This window comes from Rhinoderma darwinii, chromosome 3, assembly GCF_050947455.1.
Source record: "Rhinoderma darwinii isolate aRhiDar2 chromosome 3, aRhiDar2.hap1, whole genome shotgun sequence".
NCBI classification, from domain to species: domain Eukaryota; kingdom Metazoa; phylum Chordata; class Amphibia; order Anura; family Rhinodermatidae; genus Rhinoderma; species Rhinoderma darwinii.
Genome location: NC_134689.1, coordinates 61,771,292 through 61,796,929, shown reverse-complemented (window position 1 = coordinate 61,796,929; position 25,638 = coordinate 61,771,292). Strand labels below are relative to the sequence as shown.

The window sequence follows — 25,638 nt, the reverse complement described above, 5'->3', positions numbered from 1 at the left end:
TCATGCCCTTCTTGGTGAGGTTAGAGATAGGAGATGCTAGTGAGGAGAAGTTTGGGATGAACTGTCTGTAAAAATTGGCGAATCCCAGAAAGCGCTGTATGGCCCTCAAGCCTTGAGGACGTGGCCATTCCAGGACGGACTTTACCTTTTCAGGATCCATTTTGAGACCTCTATTCGAGACGATGTAGCCCAGGAAGGGTAGAGCATCTTTCTCAAACACCAACTTCTCCAACTTGGCGTACAGACGATTCTCCCTTAACCGCAGAAAAATTTACGGACATGTCTCTGATGAGTCATAGGATCTGGAGAAAATATCAAGATGACATCTAGATAGACCACAACACAAACATAGAGAAGGTCACGGAAGATGTCATTAATGAACTCCTGAAAGACCGCGGGAGCATTACACAGGCCAAAGGGCATTACTAGATATTCATAGTGTCCATCACGGGTGTTAAATGCAGTCTTCCATTCTTCACTTCTGCGAATCCGGATTAAGTTGTAAGCCCCACGCAGGACTAGTTTGGAAGAAATCTTGGCACCACGTATACGATCAAACAGTTCTGAGATCAGTGCCAACGAATACTTATTTTGCACCGTGATCTGGTTGAGACCCCGGTAGTCAATACATGGACGCAGGGAACCATACTTCTACTTGATGAATAAGAACCCGGCTCCTGCCGGGGAGGAAGAATTCCGTATGAAGCCCCTCTCCAAGTTCTCCTTAACATAGGCGGACATGGACAGAGTCTCTGGCAAGGAGAGATTATATACCTTACCACGGGGAAGGGATGCACCAAGAATCAGCTCAATAGGACATTCATATGCCCGGTGTGGGGGCAGTGTCTCCGCCTCCCTTTTGCTGAAGACGTCCGAAAATGCAGCAGAATGAACGGGCAATCCTGCAATGACCGAGGCAGAGGAGGCTGAGCCGAGCGAATCTGTACCAGGCAACGGCTGTGACACTCGGGTCTCCACAGGAAAACCTCTCCAGAATTCCAGTCCAGGACTGGGGCATATAGTCGGAGCCAAGGCAGACCCAGCAGCACGGGGTTAACGGACTTGGACAAGACAAAGAACGATAGGAGCTCGGAGTGGAGAGCCCCTACTTGGAGCCTCAGCGGCTTGGTCACAGCTATAACTGGGTCTGGCAGAGGTAGTCCATTTACCGATGAAACCATCAACGGTCTCTCCAGAGGGGTAGTGGGTAATTGAAGAAGAGCCACCATGTCTCTACAAATGAAATTAGCAGCAGATCCAGAGTCCAGATACGCAGAGACCTAATGCGTTTTCTCGCCGGACACTATAGTCACGAGTAAGGACAATTTAGACGGAACTCCTTCTTTGCCCAAGGTTGTCTCTCCTACTAACCCTAGGCTTTGGTGCTTTTGGGGACACAGGCGCACAAAATGGCCTCCGAGGCCGCAATATAGACAAAGTCCCGAAGTGCATCTGCGTTGTCTCTCCTGTGTAGATAACTTACATTGGTCCATCCTCACAGACTCCTTAGGAGAATCGGCATCTGAGGACAGCAGGGGTTGCTGAAAGGTAGGAACTGGACTAGGAAGGCCTCCGTCCCGACGAGCTTCTTGGAGCAGTTCTCGGATCCTTCTATCAATCCGGGCGGCCAGAAGGATGAGGTCATCCAGGGTAAATGGTAGATCTCGAGCGGCAAGTTCATCCTTAATCTTAGGAGACAGTGCATGCCACCAGGGCCTCATTGTTCCACAACAGTTCTCCTGCCAGGGTGCGGAAGTGAATGGTGTACTCGCCCACGTAGGTGTCTCCCTGGCGTAGATTCAGCAGGGAAGCCGCTGCAGAGGAAACTCGTCCAGGCTCCTCAAACACTGTGCGAAATGTCCGGAGGAGCTCCTGGAAGTCACGGGTCTCGGGTCCTTGTCTCTCCCAGATAGGATTCGCCCATGCAAGGGCCTTGCCAGTGAGGAGAGTGATGGTGAAAGCGACCCTTGCGCCATCAGACGAAAATGCCCTTGAATACAGGCTGAAGTGGATCCGGCACTGGTTCAAAAATCCACGACAGGTGCCTGGGTCTCCATCATAGCGGTCAGAAAGTGGCAAAGAAAAATGAGGATCAACACTGCCAGAAGGTGTAGTCTGAGGATCAACACTGCCAGTAGGTGTAGTAGGAGGAACTGCAGCTAGTGCCCCCTGCTGACGTGCAATAATGTTCAAGGCCTGGAGGAGTTTGTCCTGTCGAGACCGGTGGTCTAGCATCTCCGTCCTCATCTCGTGACGTCATCTTGGTCTTGGATCGACCAGCGGGGTCCATGGCCTGAGTGTACTGTCATGTTGGGTTCGTGGACCCACTGGACCGTACCGCCTTGACGGTACAGTAGCTGGCAAACAGGGCGCAGGTCACAGTCTATAGTTCGTATAGTGTACCTGTGGCAGCTCGGACAGTAGCAAGGCAGGCTCGGCTGGAACTAGGCAACGGGTAGACGTCAGGTGTGGAATAGCAGGACAGGCGTGGAATACAGCACAGCACGACAACAGCACAGCACTTGACCAGGATAGCACGGGATACAGGAACAGGGAACACTGGGTACTGGAAAATACTAGGAGACAATTTGCATAGACAAATTTGGATATGACAAACAGCGCTCAGGCAAGGGAGGTTCGGGCTGACCCCTTCTTATAGTCCCGGGTACTATTGGGCTAATTAAAACATTAACTTCAGGTGCACGCTCTGGCCCTTTAAGAACGGGCACGAGCGTGCGCGCACACCCTACGGGACCCGGCACCCAGTGCTCGCAGACCCTTGGCTGCGGCCGTCAGCAGGTGAGTGAACCTGACGGCCCGCGGCCATGACAGCTATCCTTGCGTTGTATTCATATCCAGCTGCTAGAGTATTTTCCTCAGGGTTTCTGTCCGACAAATTTGATATCACTGATGGAACTAGACAGGATTGCCCATTGTCCCATTATCTTCGTTCTAGTAATGGAACCTTTTGCAGAACATATCAGGACCAATTGTAGTGTTCACGGTATATCAGTAGGCACCTCCTTACACACCGTAGGCTTATATGCAGATTATGTAATACTTTCTATAACAGACCCTATTGGTTCCATTCCAGCTGTCCAAGAAATCATTACTAATTTTGGGAATGCATCATACTATAAAATTAATCCTTCTAAGTCGCAAATTCTGAATGTAGGTATAGCTTCTTTAACTAAATCCTGGTTGGAGGCGAGTTTTCCTTTCCACTGGCAAGATAAGTGTACTACTTATTTGGGTATCTCTTTAAGCTCCAGTAAAGATCTTTTCGGGTGTAACTATATACCCTTGTTATCTAAGATGTCTCAATTAGTACATAAATTTAATAAACCACTATTTACCTGGGCTACTAGAGTGGCTATTGTTAAGATGTTACTTTTACCTTCCATTTTGTATGTATTTCGGACTGTGATTGTACCAGTAACCAACACTTATTTTGCAAAATTGCAGAAAATTTTGTCAGATTTCATAAGGGCAGGGCGGAAACCTAGAATTAGATTTAGCACTATGACTAGACCCTGGACCAAAAGCGGTATGGGTGTACTGGACTTGAAAAAATATTACTTGGCGGCTATTTTGGCTCAAACTAAATTTTATTGGAACAATTCTCACAAAAAACGTTGGGTGGACATTGAAAGTGTACATTTTTGGATCCCATTAAATGCATTATTTTGAATGTCATCATCGCCCCCTTACAAGGTTTCTAATAAATTGTCCAGTATTTCAGCTTCCATTTCTGCATGGAAATCGCTCTGTACATGTATCTCCGCATTAGATATGACTATTCTTGGAGATTTACCCATACAATTCTTAAACACATGTATTCCTGAGCAGGACCTCAGTAACTGGAAGGTAGCTGGTGTAAAGACAATTGGACTTTTATATTCTAGAGATTCACTACACATGTTCAAATATATCTCTCGTACTTATTCTCTCCCTGCAAGAGGTTTTTATAAGTTCCTCCAAATCCATCATGCACTACACAAAACTTCAATTCACTCACCAACATTCCCAACGGTTATACACCAGTTCTTTTAATCACTTAGGCCTGCGCTTCGAGGGATATCATTGTTTTCTAAATTGTTAGTGCAACTACAATTAATAAATGAGCCCTATTATATAACTAAATGGGATATCCAAGAGTACAAGTTATTAGGAGATGTCCCTTAAGATCATCTTGCGCTGGTACCTTACTCCCGCGCATATTTCTAAACTGAACCCTACTTATCCACATTATTGCTGGAGAGGCTGTGGCCTGATAGGCACATACAAACACGCTTGGTGGGATTGTCCCCTAGTTAACTCATTTTGGCTGGCAACGGCGGGTCTTATAAAGTCTGTTACTGGTCTCTGTGTTCACATACAACCTACATTAGCATTGTGTTTTATTGGCATATATTAGAATTTGCTGTGGAGGTGCGAACAGTGATAGGTTATATTATACTTGCGGCCAAGTCCATGATTGCGAGAACTTGGAAGTCTAATTCTCCTTTAACTACCAAAGAATTATGTCAACATGTACAATTCACACATAACATGGAAAGATTGGTGGTTAAATTGTCTCGCTCTATCACTCAGTATGATAACAGATGGGATTCATGGGTTACATATTACACGTCTCAGGTCCCACATAAGCAATTCTATACCATAGAAAAAAATAAAAAAGCAAAAGGAGAAAAAAAAAAAAAAGGGGAAGAAAAAAAGGAAAGAAAGTAAAAGAGAGAGAAAGAAAAAAAAAAAAAGAAAAATTTTTTTTCTTAGGCGTCACATTTGTTAGATTGGGTATGCTGATTATCCTTCGGTCTGGGGTTTTTAGGGCTCTATTAGAAGTTTTTTTGTAGGATCATGGTCCTTAATATGCAAAGGTATTAATATTTGTTGTGATGTATTGTATAGTTTTTTTCAGAGGGTATATATGAGCAATGTTTCAAATATGTTTTTCTGTTTTATTTAACCCCTAGGCGCACGAGGACGCAACTGTACGTCCATGCGGCCAGTGTCTTAAGGCACAGGGACGTACAGTAACTGCGAAGTTCCCGGTGCACACTGTCGGCGACAGTGTGCACCGGGAACCGGGAGGCCAGCTGTCCCTGACAGCTGACAGTCCACTGTATGCCGATCAGCGGCTTATTTCCGCTGATATCGGCAATTAACCCCTTGATTGCGGTGATTGATTTCAATCACCGCATTCAGGGGTTTCTAGCTCATCGGCAGACCTCACGATGAAATCGTGAGGTTTGCAGATGGCTAGCATGGCGATCGGAGGCCAAGTAATGGCCTCCGTGTCTGCCATGTACGGAAGCCTATCAGGATCAGCCTCCTGATAGACTTCCTGTCAGTGACAGGACGTCACTGCCGTTCGCGATTCACACTGTCGATGACAGTGTCTGTGACACTGTCGGCGACATTGTGCATCGGGAACCGGGAGGTCAGCTGTCCCTGACAGCTGACACTCCACTAGTTGCCGATCAGCGGCTCATTGCCGCTGATTTAGGCAATTAACCCGTTACATGCGGGGCACGATTGCGATCCCCGCATGTACAGGGTAGCACATCAGCAGCCCCCATGCAATTGTGGGCGCTGCTGATGCTTGTGATGGCACCAGGGGGCCAGACAACGGCACCCGGGTCTGCCAGGTATGCAAGCCTATGAGGATCAGCCTCTAGGCAGTGTAACGTATTCTAGCAGCGATCAGAGCTGCTGGTAAAAAAAAGAAAGTGTAAAAAGTAATGAAAAAAAAAAAAAGTTAATAAAAATGTTTTACAAAAGTGTAAAAATAAAAGATTTTTTTTCCTATAATAAGTCGCTTATTATAGGAAAAAAATGAAACCGTTAAAAAACAGTAAACATATTTAGTATCACCGTGTTCGTAACGACCCAATCTATAACACTATAATGTTATTTTTACCGCATGGTGAACGCCGCAAAAAAAACAAACTAAAAACAATGCCAGAATCACTATTTTTTTGGTCACCACCCCTCCTAAAATATAGAATAAAAAGTGATCAAAAAGTCGCATGTACCCGAAAATAGTACCAATAAAAACTACAACCCGTCCCGCAAAAAAAAAAGCCCTTACACCGCTTTTTTGGCTGAAAAATAAAAAAGTTACGGCTCTCAGAATATGGTGACAGAAAATAAATTATTTTATAAAGAAGTGATTTTATTGTGCAAACGCTGCAAAACATAAAAAAAACTATATACATATGGTATCGCCGTAATCGTACTGACCTGCAGAATAAAGTATAATTGTCATTTATAGCGCATTATGAACGGCGTAAGAAATAAAGAATTTAAAACGCCAAAATCACTGTTTTTGGCCACCAAAGCTCTAAATAAAATGTAATAAAAAGTGATCAAAAACTTGCATCTACCAAAAATGGTACCAATAAAACTACAGCTCGTCCTGCCAAAAATAAGCCCTCCCACCGCTCAATTCATGGAAAAATAAAAAAGTTATGGCGTTTGGAAGGCGGGGAGTGAAAAAATAAAATGGAAAAGCAAAAAAGGATGAGTCCTGCAAAGGTTAATTAATTTCTATTAAAAAAATAAATTATTACCACATGTGGGGTATTGTCATACTCGGGAGAGATTGCGCTACAAATTTAGGGTGACTTTTTCTCCTTTATCCCTTGTGAAAATGAAAAAATTCGACTAAATTCTGCAAAAGACCTGTGTGGTATAAATGCTTACTATACCCCTAGAAAAATTCCTTGAGGGGTCTAGTTTCCAAAATGGGGTCACTTTTTGGGGGTTTCCACTATTTTGTTCCCTGCAGGGGGTTGCAAATGCGACATGGCACTGAAAATCAATCCAGCAAAATCTGTGCTCCAAAATCCAAATGGCGCTCCCTTCCTTCTGAGCGCTGCCGTGGGCCCAAACAGGAGTTTATTACCACATATGGGGTATTTCCGTAATCGGGAGAAAATGCTTTACAAATGTTGGGGTGAATTTTCTTCTTTATTCCTTGTAAATATTAAAAATGTCTATGTTATTTAAAAAAAAAAAAAAAAGGTTGATTTTCATTTTCATAGACTAACTCCAATAAATATAGCAAAATACCTGTGGGGTCAAAGTGCAAACTATACCCTTAGATAAATTCCTTGAGGGGTCTAGTTTCCAAAATGGGGTCACTTTTGGGGAGTTTCCACTGTTTTGGCACCACAAGACCTCTTCTGATTCGACATTGTGCCTAAAATATATTCTAAAAATAAGCAGGCCCCAAAATCCACTAGGTGTTCCGTTGCTTCTGAGGCCGGTGTTTCGTTCCATTAGGGCACTAGGGCCACATGTGGGATATTCCTAAAAACTGCAGGACCTGGGCAATAAATATTGAGTTGTATTTCTCTTGTAAAACCTTCTCTGTTACACAATTTTTTTTATTACAAATGAATTTCGGCAAAAAAAGGAGAAATTTGTAAATTTCCCCTCTACTTTGCTTTATTTCCTGTGAAACGCCTAAAGGGTTAAAATACTTTCTGATACTTGCTGTTTTGAATACTTTGAGGGGTGCAGTTTTTAAAATGGGGTAATTTATTGGGGTATTCGAATATATAAGGCCCTCAAAACCACTTCACAACTGAACTGGCCCCTGTAAAAATTGCCTTTTGAAATTTTCTTGAAAATGTGAGAAATTGCTGCTAAAGTTCTCAGCCTTGTAACGTCCTAGAAAAATAAAAGGATGTTCAAAAAACGATGCAAATATAAAGTACACATATGGGAAATGGTAACTAGTGACTATTTTGTGTGGTATAACTATCGGTTTTACAAGCAGATACATTTAAATTTAGAAAAATGCACATTTTTGCAAATTTTCTCTAAATTTTGGTGTTTTTCACGAATAAATATTGAATTTATCGACCAAATTTTTCCACTATCATAAAGTTAAATATGTCACAAGAAAACAATCTCAGAATCGCTTGGATAGGTAAAAGCATTCAGGAGTTATTACCACATAAAGTGACACATGTCAGATTTGAAAAAATCGGCTGTGCCACAAGGCCAAAACAGGCTGCGTCCTAAAGGGGATAGACAAAAATAATTGTTTTTTCTTTTTCATTTTTATCTATGGTTTTCTGCTATGTCCGTACTGTTGTATATTAGTGATACATTGAAATTTACTATTTTGGGTTCCTGTTAGTACCCTTCATCTTTGTGGTAATGTATCATTTCCTGAAAGATGCTATTTTATATGTCTTGGAAATTAATAAACAATTAAAATTTTAAAAAAGGAACCCTGCTGCAGATTTCCTAAGTAAAAGATCGTCCTGAAGATCGTTAGCTAAACGGCTGAGTGAGACTCTTAGAGCTAGTGCTATAGGCACAGTGGATAAGGCAACTCTAGAGACAGAAGAGGTTGCAGTATAATCCTTCATCAAGAGAGAGTCAGTCTTCCTATCCATAGGTTCCTTTAATAGGGCCGACTCTTCGAAGGCAAGATAGAATGTCTAGATAGTCTAGCTGCATTAATCAACTTTAGGGGTAGTGCCCGATTCTGAAATATCCTTGGGATTCAATCTATGCAGGGATCTAAACCTGGTCCACATATCTATCTTTTTGTCTAGTTTGAATGGGTAGGATAGACCTTGTTCTTGTTAGGCGAGAAAGAATAAAATCTTTCTTTATTTGGCTTATTGTCCGTAGTCTTTACAGACTCTATTAGCTTTATTATCGCTTTAAAGAGAGAGACATCTTTATCAGAGGGGAACAAGAACAGTTCTTCAGATGGAGTCATCTGAATCTGACTGACCAGAGTAAGTTGAGCTAGAAGATGAGGAGCTACTGGATGGAATCTCCTTATGACTTTTCTGGGCTTTCTTCCCGCATGACCAGATTTAAATTGCTTGAATGTGTCAGAAAGCTGGCTCTTAAACCAATTCAGGACATTAGTGGATGGTGCTTAACCCGTGGCAGGACCCCACTTATTATCTGTCAAGTTCTGATTATGGAACTCTCCCTTTCTAAGACTAAGTCCACTGAAATGTGCAGTGGAACGGAATCTAAACTTGTTACTTTGTGGCTTGTACTTATCATCATAGTGCATGCGCGCAAGAGAATTACAGATTGGTTGAGCTTCCTTGCTTCCAATTGGATGAAGCACTTGTCTATTAATATTCTCAGAAGGCCATTAGTATTCTGATCGGCTCTTGGGGCGGATTGTCCCAAGTGATGTTAGTGGGGAAACATGTTGGGGGCTGTACAAGTAATAATTTTAATACAATGAGGTCTATGACAATTGTTCTACTATTATAAGCAGACTGCAGCCGCTGTCTGTGTTCACTTCTTTAGGCCCCAAGCACAATGATAGAGAAAAATTAAGCAATTAAAATTTTTGCTAATGTAGAGATGATGACGTATCTTGAAGGAGAACAAAAGCTATATTGATTCTATTGTGTGAGTTAACAGACAGGGAGTGACAGAAATTCCATCTGTTCAACTAAAAATTGTATATAATAAATTAACATTATCTTACCACATTATATTATGTAGACATGTACCACTTTGTATATCATAAAGTAACATTATCTTGACTACATTGTATATCATAAAGTAACATTATCTTGCATACATTGTATAATTTAAACATATACTATTGTATACTAATTCTCTTGGTCTCCTGTGCACATGTCACACATACGTCATATTGGCTATATAAACTGCTGTAATTAATAATGATGTCGGTTCTGAAAAGGAATTCAGACCTCTGTGTACACACTATAAACCCTCTTAACCTAAAGAAGCCGCATTCATGTGAGTTCCTAATGGAGATTAAGTTTTACACTGCCGTAACACACATTGCCGTAATCTTTATTCGCAATTATGGACCGTAATTGCGGATCAAAGTACGGACCCATTAATTTCTATTGCCCACGGACACCTTCCCATAAATTTACAGGAAGGTGCCCGGGCGGTAGAAAGGCTGTGCAAAAAATAGGACATGTCCTATTTTTTGATTTTACAGACCGAGCTCCCATACTTTATAATGGGAGCACGGCCCGAAAATGTGGGTGACTGTCTGCGGACGGCTATAATCACGAATCGGATTACGGCTACAGCCGTGTGCAGGTGGCCTTAGTGTGGTGAATTCTCAGTTGCATTGCTTAGACTCTGTAGCGAGACTTGATACTCTGACAGTTGATAAATCATATGACTGCTTGGACCACCAGACCACATTGAGATTTTAATCATGTGTGTTTGCTCATAATTTAGAATGAATAAAAGTAACATTTTACGTTCACCTTAAGTACTTTATAGGTACCTGGGTAATTGGCAATTTGGTGTTGTGAACCATGGTAGAGACTTCAGAGGTGGTACAAGCAGAGCAGACATCAGTCTCAAGGTTATCCGGAAGGGGCTGGTTACAGGAAAGACACAGTCTGCGTCTGGACTTCCTAGATCTCTTCCGACCAGACATCTGTAAGACAGAATCTAAATTCAGCTTAGGTAAACACTAACATTGCGCTAGGAACTTAGAGAGGTCCTCATCTCACCGAGATACCTTAGCTACAGAGGAGGTCTGCTGCCTGGCAAATAGAGCTACAGAGAAACCTAGTCAGTAGCCTCATATTGCAGGGGGAACAATGCAGGTGGAACGCCAGGGCCTGTGGAGAGTGACGGGACTGCCACGTGGGAGGAGCAAGATGGAGCTTGTAGGAGACCAGCCACAGCGTTTAAGGAGAACCAAGATGGTTCCGGTGCTCGAATCCAATAGGACAAGCGTCGGCGCGGAAATGTTATCACTCGCATCAGAGATAGGTAGTACCCCGCATTCCGCATATTTTAAAATTCCGCTTGACTTCTGCCATATACCCGAGTTTGGGGCACCCTATTGGTCCGCAGTCTCCTCAATGCCCGCCCAATTCACTTTTGGTTTGCGCCTCAATTCCCACCCCATTCACTGTTTCAATACCCACACGCGCCAGCTCCAATGGTAGTATATGCAGTGATTACAGAGGTTACGTATATACAGTGGTTACATATACAGTATACAGTGATTACGGGGGTTACATAAATACAGGGATGATAAGGTTTAAATAAATACAGGAATGATGGGGGTTGAATAAATACAGGGATGATGAGGGTTAGATAAATACAGGGATGATGTGGGGTTACATAACTACAGGGACGATGGCGGCTATATAAATACAGGGATGATGAGGTTGCATAAATACAGGGATGATGAGGGTTACATAAATACAGGGTTGATGGAGGTTACAAAAACACAGGGATTATGGGGTTTACATAAATATAGGGAATACAAGGGTTACATAAATACAGTGATTACGGGGGTTACATAAATACTGGAATGATGCCGTTACATAAATACAGGGATGACAGGGGTTACATAAATACAGGAATGATGGGGTTACATTAATACAGGGATGACAGGGGTTACATAAATACAGGAATGATGGAAGTTAAATAAATACAGGGATGATGGCGGTTATATACAGGGGGCTATTGAAGTAATAATTCGAATACAATGTGGTAGCTGAGAATTGTTGTCCTATTATAAGCGGACTGCAGTCGCTGTCTGCTTTCACTTCTTGAGGGCTCATTTACACGAGCATAATATACGCGCGTGCTTTTCACGCGTGTCGTACGCACCTATATTGAAGTCAATGGGTGCGTGAAAACAACGCATGCCACACGGACGCTACTGCGTTGCATGCGCGAAAATCACGCAAGAGCTGTCAAAAGGATGAATGTAAACAGAAAAGCACCACGTGCTTTTCTGTTTACAAACATCCAAACGGAGTGTCAAATTAGAGATAAGCGCACCGAACTTCACCGGGTTCGGCCGAAATCGTTTTGACCGAACCAGGCAAAAAATGTTCGGGTACGCGACGTCAGGAGACAGTCACTGCCCACGGTGCTGAAAGACTTAAACTGTTTCAGCACCATGGACAGTGACTTTCGATCACAATATACATATACGTGTAAAAAAAAACAGAAGTTCGGACTTACCGATAAGTCCCGGCTCCTTCCTCCAGTCCGACCTCCCGGGATGACAATTCAGGCCAAGTGACAGCTGCAGCCAATCACAGGCCAAGCACAGGCTGCAGCGGTCTCATGGACTACCGCGTCATCCTGGGAGGTGGGGCCGGATGACAAGAGAGGGACGCGTCACCAAGGCAACGGCGGTGAGACCGGACTGGAGGAAGCAGGCAGTTCATGGTAAGTTTGAACGTCTTTTTTTATTCACAGGTTGGTGTATATTGTGATCGGCATTCACTGTCGAGGGTGCTGAAAGAGTTACTGCCGATCAGTTAGCTCTTTCAGCACCTTGGACAGTGACGGGCGTCGACTAGCCTCATCTCTATGATGGCGGCTGCGCGAAAATCACGCAGCCGCGCATCATACACGGATGACACACGGAGCTGTCAAATGCCTTTTGCGCACGCAAAACGCAGCGTTTTTTGCGCGCGCAAAACGCAGCGTTTTTTGCGCGCGCAAAACGCACGCGCTCGTGTAAATCAGGCCTTAGTGTGGTGAATTCTCAGTTGCATTGCTTAGACTCTGTAGCGGGGCTTGATACACTGACAGTTGAAACAAATGATATGACTACTTTCACCATCAGACCGCATTGACATTTTAATCATGTGTGTTTGCTCATAATTTAGAATTAATAAAAGTAAAGTTTTACGTTCACCTTAAGTACTTGATAAGTACCTGGGAAACAGGGGTTACCTTATTTGCCATTGGCAATTTGGTGTTTTGAACCATGGTAGAGACTTCAGGGGTGGTACAAGCAGTGCAGGCATCAGTCTCATGGTTATCCGGAATGGGCTGTTTACAGGAAAGACACAGTCTTTGTCTGGACTTCCTGGATCTCTTCCGACCAGACATCTGTAAGACAGAATCTAAAATCAGCCTAGGTAAACAATAACATTGCTCTAGGGACTCAGATAGGCCCTCATCTCACTGAGATACCTTAGTGACAGAGTAGGTCTGCTGCCCGGCAAATTGAGCTTCAGAGAAACTCAGTCAGTAGCCTAATATAGCAGGGGAAATACTGGAGGTTGAACGCCGGCGCCGGAATCCAATAGGACATGCGCCAGTACGGAAATGAGATAGGCGGTACACTCTGAGCCCGACCCCCCACCTCTGCATATTTTCACATTCCACCTGACTTCTGCCATATACCCGGGTTTGAGGCATCCTATTTGTCCAGTCTCATCAATGCCCGCCCCATTCACTTTTTGTTTACGCCTCAATGCCCGCCCCATTTACTGCCTCAATGGCCGCGCACCGCCCTCCCCGATGGTAGTATATACAGTGACTACGGGGGTTAGATACAGCGCATTCGGAAAGTCTTCAGACCCTTTAGCTTTTTTCACATTTTGTTATGTTGAAGCCTTGTGCTAAAATAAAAAAAATGCATGTTTTTCCCCCATTATTCTGCTCTCAATACCCCATAGTGACAAAGTGTAAACAGAATATTAGAAATGTTAGCAAATTTAATAAAAATGGAAAACTCGCATTTTGCATGCACATAATTATTCAGACCCTGTGCAATGACACTTTAAATTTAGCTCTGGGGGCCTCCCATTTCTCTAGATCATCTTTGAAATGTTTCTACACCTTAATTGGAGTCCACCTATGGTAAATTCATTTCACTGGACATGATTTGAAAAGAAAGACCCCTGTGTCTGTATAAGGTATCACAGCTGACAATGCATATTAGAGCAAAAACCAAGCCATGAGGAGGAAAGCACTGCCTGTGGAGCTCAGAGACAAGATTATGTGGAGGCACATATCTGGAGAAGGTTACAAAATTATTTCTGCTGCACTGAAGTTCCCAAGATCACAGTGGCCGCCATAATTCTTAAATGGAAGAAGTTTGGAACAACCAGGACTCTCACTAGAGCTGGCTGCCCCACCAAAGTAAGTAATCGAGGGAGAAAAGCCTTGGTAAGATAGGTGACCAAGAACCCAATGGTCACTCTGGCTGAGATCCAAAGAGCTTGTGTGCAGATGAGGGAAACTTCCGAAAGGACAACCTTCACTGCAGCACTCCACCAATCTGGGCATTATGGCAGAGTGGCCAGAAAGAAGCCTCTCCTCAGTAAAAGACACATGAAAGCCTGCCTGGCGTTTGCAAAAAAGCACCCAAAGGACTGTCAGACTGTGAGAAACAAGATTGTGTGGTCTGATGAAACCAAGATTGAACTTTTTGGACTCAATTCTAAGTGTTATGTCGGGAGGAAACTAAGCACTGCTCATCACCTGCACAATAACATCTCTACAGTGAAGCATGGTGGTGGCAGCATCATGCTGTGGGGCTGTTTTTCAGCGGCTGGGGCAGGGAGACTGGTCAAGGCAGAGGGAAAGATGAATGGAGCAAAGTAGAGAGTTATTCTTAACGAACACCTGATCAAGAGTGCTCTGGACCTCAGATTGGACCAAATGTTCACGTTCCATCAAGACAATGACCCTAAGCACACAGCCAAGACAACACAGGAGTGGCTTAGGGACAACTCTGTGAATGTCCTTGAGCGGCCCAGCCAGAGCCCTGACTTAAGCCCAATCGATCATCTCTGAAAATGGCTGTCTACCAAACGGTCCCCATCCAACCTGACAGAGCTTGATAGGATCTGCAGAGAAGAAATGCAAAATATCCCCAAATTCAGGTGTGCAAACCTTGTGGCATTATACCCAAGAAGACTGGAGGCTGTTATCGCTGCCGAACGTGCTTCAACTAAATATTGAGTAAAGGGTCTAAATACTTATGTTAATGCAAAATGTTAGTTTTTCCTTTTCAATAAAATAGCAAAGATCACTAACATTCTGTTTTCACTTTTTCATCAAGGGGTATTGAGTGCAGAATGATGGGAAAAAACTGTGAGGGGGTTACATAAATACAGGGATGATAGGGGTTACATAGATACAGGAATGATGGGAATTATATAAATACAGGGATGGGGGTTGCATAAATACAGGGATGATGGAGGTTGCATAAATACAGGGATGATGGGGTAACATAAATACAGGGATTATGGGGTTACATACACTACCGTTCAAACGTTTAGGGTCACTTAGAAATGTCCTTATTTTTGAAAGAAAAGCACAGTTTTTTTCAATGAAGATAACATTAAATTATTCAGAAATACACTCTATACATTGTTAATGTGGTAAATGACTATTCTAGCTGCAAACGTCTGGTTTTTAATGCAATATCTACATAGGTGTATAGAGGCCCATTTCCAGCAACCATCACTCCAGTGTTCTAATGGTACATTGTGTTTGCTAACTGTGTTAGAAGGCTAATGGATGATTAGAAAACACTTGAAAACCCTTGTGCAATTATGTTAGCACCGCTGTAAACAGTTTTGCTGTTTAGAGGAGCTATAAAACTGACCTTCCTTTGAGCTCGTTGAGAATCCGGAGCATTACATTTGTGGGTTCGATTAAACTCTCCAAATGGCTAGAAAAAGAGAGCTTTCATGTGAAACTCGACAGACTATTCTTGTTCTTAGAAATGAAGGCTATTCCATGCGAGAAATTGCCAAGAAACTGAAGATTCCCTACAACGGTGTGTACTACTCCCTTCAGAGGACAGCACAAACAGGCTCTAACCAGAGTAGAAAGAGAAGTGGAAGGCCTCGCTGCACAACTGAGCAACCAGACAAGTACATTAGAGTCTTTAGTTTGAGAAATAGACGCCTCACAGGTCCTCAACTGGCAGCTTCATTAAATAGTACCCGCAAAACGTCAGTGTCAAGTAAAGAGGCGACTCTGGGATGCTGGCCTTCAGGGCAGAGTGGCAAAGAAAAAGCCATATCTGAGACTGGCTAATAAAAGGAAAAGATTAATATGGGCAAAAGCACACAGACATTGGACAGAGGAAGATTGGAAAAAAGTGTTATGGACAGACGAATCGAAGTTTGAGGTGTTTGGATCACACAGAAGAACATTTGTGAGACGCAGAACAACTGTGTCAAGCATGGTGGAGGTAATGTGATGGTCTGGGGTTGCTTTGGTGCTGGTAAAGTGGGAGATTTGTACAAGGTAAAAGGGATTTTGAATAACGAAGGCTATCACTCCATTTTGAAACGCCATGCCATACCCTGTGGACAGCGCTTGATTGGAGCCAATTTCATCCTACAACAGAACAATGACCCAAAGCACACCTCCAAATTATGCAAGAACTATTTAGGGAAGAAGCAGGCAGCTGGTATTCTATCTGTAATGGAGTGGCCAGCACAGTCACCAGATCTCAACCCCATAGAGCTATTGTGGGAGCAGCTTGACCGTATGGTACGCAAGAAGTGCCCATCAAGCCAATCCAATTTGTGGGAGGGGCTTCTGGAAGCATGGGGTGAAATTTCTCCCGATTACCTCAGCAAATTAACAGCTAGAATGCCAAAGGTCTGCAATGCTGTAATTGCTGCAAATGGAGCATTCTTTGACGAAAGTAAAGTTTGAAGGAGAAAATTATTATTTCAAATAAAAATCATTATTTCTAACCTTGTCAATGTCTAGACTATATTCAACTAATTTGATAAATATTTTTGTAAACTGCCTGAAGAAGGGGCCTCTGTGCTCTGAAAGCCACATATAGAACTTTTATGGTTAGCCAATAAAGGTATCATACCTATTATACTTTTGTCTTTTTTGACACAAAAGTATTTAACATTTCATATTGTCTCTGGCTAACACGGTACTACACAATTTTTTACTGTACTTCGATAAATATAAGTGTGAGTTTTCATGGAAAACACAAAATTGTCTGGGTGACCCCAAACTTTTGAACGGTAGTGTAAATACCGGGATGATGGGGGTTACATAAATACAGGAATGATGGGGGTTACATAAATACAGAGATGATGGCGGTTATATACAGGGATAATGGGGGTTATATACAGGGATCATGGGGGTTACATACAGAGATCAAGGGGTTATATACAGGGATGATGGGGGTTGTATAAACAGGGATGATGGTGGTTATATGCAGGGATGATGGGGTTATATACAGGGATGACGGTGGTTATATACAGAGAAGATGGGGCTATATATACAGGGATGATTGATGAGGGCGGTCATACCTCAAACCAATTTATATGGCAGAAGTGAAGCGGAATGCGAAAATATGCGGAGTGCGGGGGTCTGGCTCAGAGTGTACTGCCTATCTCTGATGCGGATGACATATTTCCGCACCGGCGCTTGTCCTAATGGATTCGGGCGCCATCGTCCCTGTATTTAGGTAACCTCCATCATTCCCTGTATTTATGTAACCCCCGTAATCACTGTATATATGTAACCTTCGTAATCACTGGACATATATATCCCCCGTAATTACTGTATACCATCGTAGCGGGTTGCGCGTGGGCATTGAGGCATAACATGAAGTAAATGGGGTGGGCATTGCGGCATAAACAAAAGTGAATGGGGCGGGCATTGAGGAGATTGTGGCTGTAGTGCAGAACCCTCTGTCACTCGATTTGTGTGTGCCGCTGACCTGATGGATACAAGTTTCAGCGCCAGATACAGCTGCTCTGTATACAGGACACAAAGCAGCTTTATCTGAAAAAGTAAAAAATAATTTTTAATAACAAGTAATAACAAAGTGATACATTTTTATTAAAAAATAGTTTTCAATGCTGTACATAAACTTTAATATATTGTGTCAGGTGTAGTATTATATACTTATTAAATATTGATAGTTATTATATGTTTTGAAGTATACTATACTGTGTTTCTATATTTTATATAGAAACTGTGTTTTATATCTAAAGTGATTTGTGTTAGTAATAAACTTGAATTATGTACTATTAGGGTATGTTCACACGGCTTAGAAAAATACGTCTGAAAATACAGAGCTGTTTTCAGGCAAAAAACAGCTCCTGATTTTCAGACGTTTTTCTAGCAACTCGCATTTTTCACGGAATATTTTACGAACGTTATTGGAGCAGTTTTTCAATGGAGTCAATCAAAAACAACTCCAAAAACGTCGCAAGATGTGGCATGCACTTCTTTATCGCGGACGTCTTTTTACGCGCCGTATTTTGACAGCGACGCGTAAAATTACACCTCGTGGGAACAAAACATCGTAAAACCCATTGAAAGCAATGGGCAATGTTTGTAGGCGTATTGGAGCCGTTTTTTCAGGCGTAATTCGAGGCAATAGAAAGCTAGTATATAAGGGAAAAAGGAGAGAAATTAGGCATAACCCTAGAAATCCTAATAAAAGGAGGTAGTGATAGTAGCTGATAATATTCAGCGAAGCCACATTGCACTCTTATACATTGGAGAGCCAGTGCCTTACTCTTTTTTATTTATTATTGTGATATATTGCAAAAGAATTGTGTTATACTGTGAACTAAGATTTGCGGACAGTAACATGTCTGCGGTGAAGTGTTGTGCTCTATTGTGCACCTAGGCTTTGAAGTTCAGATAGGTAGCACAATTTTATTTAAGGTTTAACACAGAATACAATTAAAAACCATGAACCTAAGTTGAATTTTTTTTTCTAAGGTATTAACCCTTTTTAATTTGACGTTCAACAACATCTGTGTGTTGTTCTAAGGTGAACGAATCATCGTGTGATCGAGCGGCGCAGATCGAAGTGTGTTCCTACTGTCACCAGTTTATCAATTTCCTATCTCCTGACTAATCTAATAGGCACTTTGCTGCTGATAACATAACTACAGTGTGATTTCTTTTAAAAAGATGTTTATTATTTGCAAAGTTATGAGAATTTTTCTAAATATGCTAATGTGGCTCTAATAGCCAAATAGGAGGTGACTCTTTCTTTTCACTCCGGGCGGTGTAATGTTTTCTGTATGACGCTGTCCAATCAGCATACAGCTTCTCCCCCTTCCCTGCCCAGCAACACAGTGTGATCTTATAGTATACTGCTTCCATTCCCGATTGTGTTTTCACCAGGCGATATCTCCAGTTGTGTCACAGCTAGAATATTAGAATCTCCTCTTATATATGCCACCAGAAGCGCTGTTCTAGGTGGTCCACAGCCTGAGATTTGGCTGTTTGAAGTGATCCCCTCCACCTTTAGTTTCACACTGTGTTAAGCAGCTTCATGCTGATAGGAGAAGTCAGAGGCTGTGAGGAGAATCGCTGATGTTACCTCCCAGTTGTCAAATAAAGGCTAATTTACATATTTAGAAAAATGCTCATAACTTTGCAAATAATAGAAATGTTTTGTTTTTTTAAACGAATCACACTGTAGTTATCAGGAGCAAAGTGCCTATTAGATTAGTTTGGAGATAGGGAATCTATAAACTGGTGACAGAGTCTCTTCAAATGTTTTGTCTTGCCAAAATTGATGTACATTTTCCAGACTCTGCCCATTAATGTTCCGAACTCCTATTTCGTCTCTCTCAAAATAAATTTTTCCTCCTTTATCTGGAGGTCTAAAAAGTCCAGAATTGCTTTCAAGACACTTTCAAGACATGATAGAAAGGGAGGTATAGGTCTACCAAGTCCTGGATTGGCTGAGTAATACATATCATAATCTTTGGACTCAAATAGAAGAAACCAGTTCCCGCTACCGCTCAGGTACTTGGTACCAAACTGCGGTAACTTATCTCTCCCAGGCACACCAACTATAACTCTGTTGAAATCTACTTTCCTGATATGGAAATCGATCAATACCTCTTTTCCTCTCACTTCCTTCCCTTCACCAATGCTTCAAATAAGAGATTTATCATCTAATATTGGTAATAACAGTGCCGATCTCAATATTGCAAAATGTAAAGCCTAAGGCTACATTCACACAAACGTATCAGATTCACGCGTGTGAAAAACTGAATCTGGTCCCTTATGCATAAGTGAGCTTTGCGAGGGGCATGCGTTATTTCCGCACTCGCAAAGCACATCTTTTAAAAATATATATATATTTTCAATTGAATTGATGCGTAAATCACGCACAGCACACGGATGTGCGTCCATGTGATGTGCTTGATTTTCACGCACCCATTGACTTCAATGGGCGATAGGTGCATGAAAAACGCACCAATATAGGACATGCAGTGAGTTTTACGCAAGGGACACACGCTGCATGAAAACTCCTGCCTGTGTGAACGGCCCCATTGAAATCAATATGTCCGTGTGCTGCGCGTGATTTCCCTGCGCAGCACACGGACGCTATTCACGTTCGTCTGAATGAGCCCTTATACTACGTTATTAGAATCTGGCTTTATACCTTCGCTTCAGAAAATGTGTGCTCTATTAGAAGTGCCCAGATTTAGCTTCTTACTCTATAATAGATGCCAACAGATCACCATTCTGGTTTGAATCTTTATTTTTAGTTCAACTCCCCATAACCGAAGTCAAGTCATCTCTTGCACATATAAAAAAATCATTATCACGTTCCTGTGTGGATGCCCATCTATTACCATGTATTAAAGCTTGGAAGAACGATCTTGATAAAGTGCTCACTGATACACAAATTAATACTATGTTCCTAGCTCCTAATCTGGATTCGAGATGTGTCAGAATACAGGAGAATGCCTTTAACCCCTTCAGGACTGAGCCTGTTTTGGCCTTTAGGACGAAGCCGATTTTCAAACAAATCTGACATGTGTTACCTTATGTAGTAATAACTTGGGAATGCTTTAACCTCTCCAAGTGATTCGGAGATTGTTTTCTCGTGACATATTGTACTTTATGTTAGTAAAAAAATTTGGTCGATTAATTTTATATTTATGTGTGAAAAACACCAACATTTTGAGAAAATTTGCAAAAAATTTCATTTTTCTAAAATGAAATGTATCTGCTTGTAAAACAGACAGTAATACCACACAAAATAGTTACTATTTCATATATCCCATATGTTTACCTTATGTTTTCATAGTTTTTTGAACATTATTTTATTTTTCTAGGACGTTACAAGGCTTAAAACTTTAGCAGCAATTTCTCATATTTTCAAGAAAATTTCAAAAGCCCATTTTTTCAGTGACCAGTTCAGTTCTGAAGCGGCTTTGAGGGCCTTATGTATTAGAAAGACCCCATAACTCACCCTATTTTGAAAACTGCACCCCTCAAAGAATCCAAAACAGCATTCAGAACATATTTTAACCCCATAGGCGTTTCTCAGGAACAAAAAGCAAAGTAGAGATGAAATTTACAAATTTCAATTCTTATTGCCAAAATTCATTTGTAATAGTGTTTTTCTGTAACACAGAAGGTTTTACACGAGAAATGCAACTCAATATATATTGCTCAGATTGTGCAGTTTTTTAGAAATATCCCACATGTGGCCCTAGTGTGTTAATGGACTGAAGCACCGGCCTCAGAAGCAAAGGAACACCTAGTGGATTTTGGGGCCTCCTTTTTTTTTTAAAATATATTTTAGACACCAAGTCAAGTTTGAAAAGCTCTTGTGGTGCCAAAGCAGTAAAAAAAAAAAAAAAGAGTTACCCCATTTTGGAAACAACACCCCTCAATGAATTTATCTGGGGGTATAGTTAGCATTTTGACCCCACAGTTTTTATGCTAAATGTATTTGAATTAGTCTGTGAAGATGAAAATCTACTTTTTTTTCTGAAAAAATATAGAAATTTTTAATTTTGACAAGGCATAAAGGAGAAATAACACTCCAGCATTTGTAAAGCAATTTCTCCAGATTACGGCAATACCCAATATGTGGTAATAAACTGCTGTTTGGACCCACAGCAGGGCTCAGAAGAATTTTGGAGCGCGGATTTTGCTGGATTCGTTTTCAGTGCCGTGTCACATTTGCAATGAACTGGAGGGACCAAAACCGTGGAAACCACACATAAGTGACACCATTTTGAAAACTACACCCCTCAATGAATTTATCTAAGGGTATAGTTAGCATTTTGATCCCACAGTTTTTATGTTAAATGTATTTGAATTAGTCTGTGAAGGTGAAATTCTACTTTTTCTGAAAAAACTTAGAAGTGTTTAATTTTTACAAGGAATAAAGGAACACACCTGCATTTGTAAAGCAATTTCTCCCGATTATGGAAATACCCCACAGCAGAGCGTAGACGTGAAGGAGCGCTATTTGGCTTTTGGAGCTAAGATTTAGCTGGAATTGTTTTCGGGTGCAATGTCGCATTTGCAAAACCCCTGAGAGACCAAAACAGTGAAAATACCCCAAAAGTGACCCCATTTATGAAACTACACTTAAGGAATCTATCTAGGTGTATAGTGAGCATTTAGACCCCACAAGTCTTTTTCAGAATTTATTGCAATTAGGCCGTGAAAATGAATATCAACATTATTCCCACAAAAATGTTGCATTTTTTAATTTTCACAAAGAAAAAAGGAGGAAAAAGCACCCCAACATTTGAAAAGCAATTTCTCCCGAATACGGCTATAACCCACATGTGGTCATACATGTTTTTTTTATTAGAAATTAATTAAACCTTGCTGAACTGATCCATTTTTTGGTTTTTCATTTTCGTTTTTCACTCCCCGCTTCCAAGAGCCATACAGTTTTTATTTTTCCGTCAATAAAGTGGTGTGAGGCCTCATTTCTTGCGGGACCTACTGTCGTTTTTATTGGTACCATTTTTTGTTACGTACAACTTTTGAGCACTTTTTATTAAAAATTTTTAGAGATGAGGTGACCAAAAAACAGCAATTTTGGCGGTTTAAATTCTTTATTATTTACGGCGTTCACCGAGTGAGTTAAATAATGGTATATTGTAATACTTTTATGGACGCAGTGATACCAATTTTGTGTATATTTTTTACATTGCTGTAGTGAAAAAATTAGGAAAAGGGTTTTCTTTTGGAATTTAAATATTTATTTAATAACTTTATTTATTTTTTTACACATTTTATTAGTCGCCCTAGGGGATTTGAACCAGCGATCATTAGATCACTGGTACAATACACTGCAATACCAATGTATTGCAGTATATTGTCATTTTTACAAGCTCCTGTAAGAGCTCGATCGCTGTTCCTCTCCGTTAGTCCCGGGTGTCAGCTGTAATACACAGCTGAAGCCCGCAACGTATTGCACGGGCTCAGCACGTGAGCCCGCTCCATACATCCCCCCCGCACACCACAAAATGCTATTAAGTTGTGGTGCACGAAGAGGTTAATGTGCAACCGGTGGTGCGGAGTGAAAATTAAAATTTTCCACTGATATGCCATTTGAGTGCACAATATGTTTTGCCCAGTTTGTGCCACTGAAGACAAATACCTCATAAAATATGAATCGGGTTCTCCCGGGTATGTCGATGCCAGATCTGTGGACGTAAACTGCTGTTTGGGCACTCTGTAGGGCTCAGAAGGGAGAAAGCGCCGTTCGGCTTTTGGAGCGCAGATTTAGCTTGGTAGTAGTTCTGTTTGGCTTTTTTGCTGATATTTCAGTTTATAATGTGTGTGCATATGTAAGCTGCGCGGAGTACATCAGGGTATAATAAGAGGGTATAATAATAGGGTAAATAAATAATAATCTGTAGACATGTGGCCAGTGTCGCACTGATAAATAGTGCCCAATCCTATCTGTTTTTGGTCACTGCACAATTTGCATCGCCATATTCTGAGAGCCAAAACTTTTTACATTTTTCTCCATCGGAGATTTGTGGCGGGATAATCTGTAGTTTTCATTGGTACCATTCTGGCGTACATGCGGTTTTTTTATCACTTTTTATTAAATTTTTTGGCAAGCAAGGTGACCAAAAACCAGCAATTCTGACAGTTTTTTATTCTTTTTTTTTTTAGGGCGTTCACCCTGCGCTATAAATGACAATTTTACTTTATGCTGCGGTTGATACGATTACGGCCATACCATATGTATATAGTTTTTTTTAAGTTTTGCAGCGTTTGCGCGATAAAATCACTTTTTTATAAAATCATTTATTTTTTGTGAAAGATGCAAAAAAAATTTTATCGCCAGAGAAACTATCGGGTAACTGGATTTGGGGTTCCAGTACAGGTGCGGGAGGGCAGGCTGCCACGGGTAACACAGGGGCGGCCACCTGCAGGGCATGCTCCTGCTGGTAGACTCTCTGGGCCAGATCCTGCACAAATTGGGTGAAACCCTGCATTTGCTCTGTTAACCCTACCAAAGGGTCCATGGCAAACTAAACCAGACAACAGGGAAGAGCAGGTAAAAGGTCTGTAATTATGTCATGAACAAATGCACAGTAAACAGTATAGGTCCCTGTTCTTCCCAAACCTCTGTCCCTACCTACTTGTACGACCCGACCTAAACGACGGTGCACATCTGGGCGGCGTTCCCTATACTGGTACAAGTGAAACTGACAAACAGATAAGACAGAGACAGTACAAAATAACAAAGGGTAACCTAGGAAGTACACGGAGGAAGAGGCAGGGAAATTGCGCCGCGGACATGTCCGGGCGCAAAAGGCGGAGTCAGGCAGGGTCAAACAGCGAGAGTGCGGAAAAAACAAAAGTCAGAAGGCAAAGAAAAGTCAGGAGTCCAGCCGAGGTCAGGTCACAAGAAGTCAAAAAGCACGTCGCTCAGGGGAGTCTGAAACAAGGGAAAGCACCAGGCAAGGAAACTCTAATTACAGACAAAGGCCAACTATCCCAGGCTGAACTAAATAAGGAGAGGGCGGGAGCTCAGGAACATCAGCCAGGCTTTGATTGGCCTGACACTCCTGAGCTCCTATTGGCAGCAGACTGCCAGGCCGGGCGACGCCCGAGCGAGTAACTCTCAATGTCCTGGAAACCGAGGGAGCCGCAAGCAGAGAGTACGTGACACTAATACTCTAGCTGAAGGTTTGTAGTATAATGCTAGAATGGCAGATTTTATATAGCCCGAAATACCACATTTCTCCAAGGTGTTAGAAAGATGTGCCCAGCTCACTCGATCAAATGCTTTTTCTGCATCCAAAGCTAATAATAAAGAGGGTATTTTGTTGTGCTCAAACCATTGAATTAAATCAATTTAAAATCTGGTACTATCAGGCGCCTGTCTCCCAACAACAAAGCCCACTTGATAATAAGAGATAAGGTCTGGAATGATGTGGAGCAACCTTTCAGATAACACCTTAGCAAAAATGTTCAGATCTGAGTTCAACAAAGAGATAGGTCTAAAATTAGCTGGGGTGTCAGGACCCTTCCCAGGTTTAGGGATAGTGACAATAATGGCAGATAGCATCTCCTCTGGGAAAGATCCATCCACCACGGCTTTGTTAAAGAGGCTCTGTCACCACATTATAAGTATATTGTACATGATGTGATCGGCGCTGTAATGTAATTACAGCAGTGTTTTTTTATTTAGAAAAACTATCATTTTTGACGGAGTTATGACCTATATTAGCTTTATGCTAATGAGTTTCTTAATGAACAACTGGGCGTGTTTTACGTTTTGGCCAAGTGGGCGTTGTACAGAGAAGTGTATGACGCTGACCAATCAGTGACCAATCAGCGTCATACACTTCTCTCCATTCATTTACACAGCAGATAGCGATATAGCTATATCGCTATGTGCAACCACATAAACACACTATAACGTTACTGTAGTGTCCTGACAATGAATATACATTACCTCCAGCCAGGACGTGATGTCTATTCAGAATCCTGTCACTTCTGTAGCGTCTCTGTGATATTTACAGCAAGGAAAGCGCAATCTCGCAAGATTACGATGTAACCTGTCATTTCAAACGAGATTACGCTTGCCTTGCTGTAAATATCACAGACGCTACAGAGGTG

At 41.8% G+C, this 25,638-nt stretch overlaps 1 protein-coding gene across 1 annotated transcript in view; it reads right to left on the bottom strand.

Moving 5' to 3' along the window:
* The window catches only part of LOC142750370 (uncharacterized), a 203,265-nt gene that overhangs the window by 112,576 nt on the left and 65,051 nt on the right, over window positions 1–25,638 (bottom strand). The window contains exons 7-8 of the mRNA XM_075859369.1: window positions 12,706–12,864; window positions 10,274–10,429 (exon numbers count right to left, since the gene is read on the bottom strand). Coding sequence (XP_075715484.1) covers window positions 10,274–10,429; window positions 12,706–12,864 — 315 coding nt within the window. The remainder of the gene's footprint in view (window positions 1–10,273; window positions 10,430–12,705; window positions 12,865–25,638) is intronic.